At 45.8% G+C, this 5,319-nt stretch overlaps 1 protein-coding gene across 3 annotated transcripts in view; it reads left to right on the top strand.

The window, feature by feature from the left end:
* Positions 1-4,589, top strand: part of fam189a2 (family with sequence similarity 189 member A2) — a 63,018-nt gene extending 58,429 nt beyond the window's left edge. The window contains exon 9 of one of the 3 annotated variants that reach the window (XM_084360506.1): positions 3,882-4,589. In XM_084360506.1, the coding sequence (XP_084216632.1) occupies positions 3,882-4,184 (303 nt within the window). In that variant the 3' untranslated portion in view covers positions 4,185-4,589. The remainder of the gene's footprint in view (positions 1-3,881) is intronic. The other 2 variants (XM_084360505.1, XM_084360504.1) reach the window with 2 other exon arrangements.
* Positions 4,590-5,319: the final 730 nt, after the last annotated feature.

Below are 5,319 nucleotides of genomic sequence, written 5' to 3'. Positions count from 1 at the left end.
ACCACACTCCACCACACCAACCACACTCCCACCAACATCCTCCCACCAACACACACCTCCCACCACACACTCCCACCCCACCAACCCCACCAAACACTTCCCACCACACCCTCCCACCAACACACACTCCCACCAACACAACCTCCCCCACACTCCCCACCAACAACCTCCACCAACACCCTCCACCCCAACCCCCCCCCACCAACACCTCCCCAACCCCCACCACACCCCACCAACACACTCCCACCAACATACTCCCACACCACCCCACCAACACTCCCCACCACAACTCCCACCCCCCCCCAACACACTCCCACCAACACCCTCCCACCCAACACACTCCCACCACACACTCCACCCCCACCATCCCTCCCACCACCCCAATCCACACCCCCACACACTCCCACCAACCCCCCACATCCTCCCCACCACCACACTCCCACCAACACTCTCCCATCAACACTCTCCCACCACCCCACACACCCACCAACACACTCCCACCAATATCCTGCCACCAACATCCTCCCACCAACACACTCCCGCCAACACACTCCCACCAAAACACTCCCACCAACATCCTCCCACCAACACACTTCCACCAACACACTCCCACCAACACCCTCCTACCAACAGCATCCCACCAACACACTCCCACCAACATCTTCCCACCAACACACTCCCACCAACATCCTCCACCAACACACTCCCATCAACACACTCCCATCAACATCCTCCCACCAACACACTCCCACCAACACACTCCCACCAAAACACTCCCACCAACATCCTCCCACCAGAACACTTCCACCAACACACTCCCCCTAACATCCTCCCACCAACATCCTCCCACCATCACACTCCCACCAACACCCTCCCACCAACATCCTCCTACCAACACACTCCCACCAACAATCACCCACCAACACACTCCCACCAACACCCTCCCACCAACACACCCCCACCAACACACTCCCACCAACATCCTCCCACCAACACACTCCCACCAACAATCACCCACCAACATCCTCCCACCAACACACTCCCAACATCACACTCCCACCAACACCCTCCCACCAACACACTCCCTCCAACACCCTCCTACCAACAGCATCCCACCAACACACTCCCACCAACATCCTCCCACCAACACACTCCCACCAACATCCTCCCACCAACACACTTCCACCAACACACTTCCACCAACACACTCCCCCCAACATCCTCCCACCAACATCCTCCCACCATCACACTCCCACCAACACCCTCCCACCAACATCGTCCCACCAAAACACTCCCACCAACATCCTCCCACTAACACACTCCCACCAACACTCTCCCACTAACACACTCCCATCAACACTTTCCCACCAACACACTCCCACCAACACTCTCCCACCAACACACTCCCATCAACATCCTTCGACCAACACACTCCCACCAACACTCTCCCACCAACACACTCCCACCAACACACTCCCACCAAAATTTTCCCACCAACACACATAAGCAAAACTTATGACAAATGGGAGAGCAGCAGCAGATGTAGTGCTTTTCACCATAGTGTTGTAGAAATCTGTGGCCATGCACACCTGAACCAGATGAGTAAGGGTACGCATGAGGGATGACGTTCAGCTTGTTGGACATTTTCTTAATGTTAATTCGCCAAAAATAAAGCTTGTTCAAGAGACCCATATCTTGAGTCCGAGTTAAGTCTCAAGTCTTTTGAGGGCAAGTCCCAAGTCAAGTCTCAGGGCACTTAGTATGCAACTTATGTGCGACTTGAGGCCAAGTCACAAACTCGAGTCCTCATCTCTGGGTATGGCCAAACACAGTCGACCAAGACATCCAGTCATAGTTCAAAGATGAGTTCAAAATGAAAGTCAAAAACGATGTCCTGGGGCGCCCATTCGCTCAGTTGGTAGAGTGGGCGTCCCATGTACAGAGGCATTGTCCTCACTGCAGCAGCCTCGGGTTCCAGTCCAACCTGAGGCCCTTTGCTGCGTGTCACCCCCGCTCTCTCATCCTGTTTCCTGTCATCTCTGAAGCTGTCCTATCAATAAAAGCCATATAAAGGCAGAAAAAACAAAAAAAACGATGTCCTGGCTGTGACCTTTTTAAACACGTCAATTATAACAGAAACACTGAACATTTATGACAGGACTTTTGTATTAGACTGCATTATTTTTAGCCAGGTGGACTTAATAAACTGTCAAATGTAATTCCCAAGATAATTAATCAGTACAAATGAATACATGATATTTTTGTTCCATCTACAGCAGGGAAAATAAGTATTGAACGTGTCAACATTTTTCTCAGTAAATCAATTTCTGATGGGGCTATTGACATGAAATTGTCACCAGATGTCGGTAACAACCCCAAGTAATCCACACATACAAAGAAATCAAAACATATATTTCCATAAATTAAGTTATGTGTAATAAAGTGAAATGACACAGAATACTTATTGAACACATGAAGAAAAGGAGGTGCAAAAAGGCATGGAAAGCCAAGAAACCAGCTGAAATTTGTCAGTATTTAGAAAGCAATCCTGCTCCCTATCAGTGCAAATGAATATCAGCTAGTTTAGTCCTAATTGATGGCCTATAAAAAGGTTTCTCATTACCAAGGTGTCACACAATGGGCATCTCATGATGGGTAAAAGCAAGACCTTTGCAACCTTATTGTTGCAAAACATACTGATGGCATTGGTTACAGATGTATTTCTAAACTTCTGAATGTTCCAGTGAGCACCATTGGGGCCATTATTCGGAAGTGGAAAGTACATAATTTCACCATAAACCGGCCACGACCAGGTGCTCCTTGCAAGATTTCTGACAGAGGAGTCAAAAGAATAATCAGAAGAGTTGTCCAAGAGCCAAGGACCACTTGCTGAGAGCTTCAGAAAGACCTGGAATTAGCAGGTACAGTTTTTTCAAAGAAAACAATGGCCTCTATGCACACTCACCACGCAAGAAAAAGCATGTTGAAGCTTGTTAAAAGTTTGCTGCACAACATTTGGACAAGCCTATGAAATACTGGGAGAATATAGTCTGGTCAGATGAGACCAAAATTGAACTCTGTGGATGTCATAGCACACACCATGTTTGGAGGACAAATGGCACTGCACATCACCCCAAAAACACTATACCAACAGTGAAGTTTGGAGGTGGGAACATCATGGTGTGGGGCTGTTTTTCAGCATATGGTACTGGCAGACTTCATATAATTGAAGGAAGGATGAATGGAGAAATGTACCGAGACATTCTTGATAAGAATCTGCTGCCATCTACCAGGATGCTGAAGATGAAACGAGGGTGGACATTTCAGCAAGACAATGATCTCAAACACACAGCCAAGGAAACTGTCAATTGGTTTCAGAGAAAGAAAATAAAGCTGCTATAATGGCCCAGTCAATCACCCGACCTGAATCCAATTGAAAATCTATGGAAAGAACTGAATCAGTCTATGGAAAGAACTGAAGATCATAGAAGAGGCCCCCGGAAGAGGATTTGAAGACAGTTTGTGTGGAAGAATGGGCCAAATCACACCTGAGCAATGCATGCGACTAGTTTCTCCATACAGGAGGCATCTTGAAGCTGTCATTACCAACAGAGCATTAATTACATTTCAGTAAGCGTGTTCAATACTTTTTCCCTGTGTCATTCCACTTTATTACACATAACTTAATTTATGGACATGTATGTCTTGATTTCCTTGTATGTGTGGATTACTTGGATTGTTACCGACATCTGGTGACAATTTCATGTCAATAGCCTGCTCAGAAATATATGTGACTGAGAAAAATGTTGACGCGTTCAATATTTATTTTCCCCACTGTATATTTCAGGTGTCATGAACATTAGTTTCCTGTTTGCTTTCAGGCGTTCACTGACTCTGAGGTGGGTCCCAGTCAGCCGAAACCTCCCCAGCAGCAGCCAGCAGGCAGTTCCTCCCAACCTTTCCCTCAGCCTCCCAGGAGAAGACCTGGTTTGCTGCACCTACAGAGCTGTGGGGACCTCAGCTCCTTCACCTGTGCTGCACTCGAGTCTCTGGAACATCGAAGAAGCAGTAGAAGAGTCGGATCGGTAGTGGGTTCAAGGGCAGGGTCAAGGACAGGATCCCGCCCAGATCATCCTGAACGGCCTCACAGTCTGATCGGAGTCTTCAGGGAGACGGTGCTTTGAGAGAACCAGCAGTATTAAAATATGTTGGAGGGCAACACAGCTGGATGCTGCCTTGTCTGATGATAAACTGAGAGAAAACTAAAGAAATCCAACCACTGAAGAGAATCTGTGTGTTTGTGTGTGTGTGTGTGTGTGTGTGTGTGTTTGTATGAGTGCAGTTTTTTAAAAAGGCTTTCAATCTGCTGATATTGTTCTTTTGACAATTTATTCGTGAAATAAAATATGAGAACCTTGAAATGAAACACCTGACATCCACTTTTTGTATGCTATCTAAGCATTTATAGAGATTTTAACATTGTAACAATTTTGCATATGTTCCATTCAGCTCAATACACAATACATGACAATTGTTTGACATATATTGTACAGTTAATGGTCAGATGCAGTGGCTCAACATTTTCAGATAGATAATATTGGCAGCTTTATTTTCTTTTATGTTTTATTGTGTGCTTTTATCTGAGGACAAATGTACATGTTTTCATGTTTACCTGACCAGCTCTGTGCTGACTAAATTAATATGCACTAGCAATTTATCAGAATTAAAGTGTACCAATATAAAGGTCAATTTCACAGTTCTTGCCACAAAATCTTTAGTAAATATTTAAAAAATTATGGACTATTTAACTAAAGCGAAGGTTGGTAATACTGCTTTTCCACCAAAATTAGCGAGTCTACACAGGTTTTTTAAACGTGGGTACACTTGCTAAAAATTGGACTATTGACCCCATTTCCACTTCCCGCAGGCAAGGCAGCCCATCTGTGACTTTTATCTGAAGCTTCACGTTGTACATCACTGACGTCACATTACGTCACAAATGCACCGAAAACATTTGTAATGGAAGAGGAGGCAACAATAGACCTACTGTGAAAGAAGTGTCTGTAAAACTCTGGAAAAAATTGTTTTGAGCGTCACAACTGCTGCGAAATGACTCGTTTCACTGTCATAATTTGATCCATTTGGTCCAATAACATTTGGAAAGTCTAGAAGAGGTGCACGATTCAATTATTTTATCCTTATTTTATCCTCCTCCTACCTGGATCGCGATCCAGGTAATCGAGCTGTTTTGGCTTCAGATCACCACTGAGCAGCTTTCATAGGAATGAACAGGGCTCCACCTCCAACACGGAGTCCAGT

Source organism: Pagrus pagrus (assembly GCF_965226575.1).
Source record: "Pagrus pagrus genome assembly, chromosome: 8".
Classification (NCBI taxonomy): domain Eukaryota; kingdom Metazoa; phylum Chordata; class Actinopteri; order Spariformes; family Sparidae; genus Pagrus; species Pagrus pagrus.
Note: the sequence above shows the minus strand (reverse complement) of the source record. Positions and strands in the feature narration are given on the sequence as shown.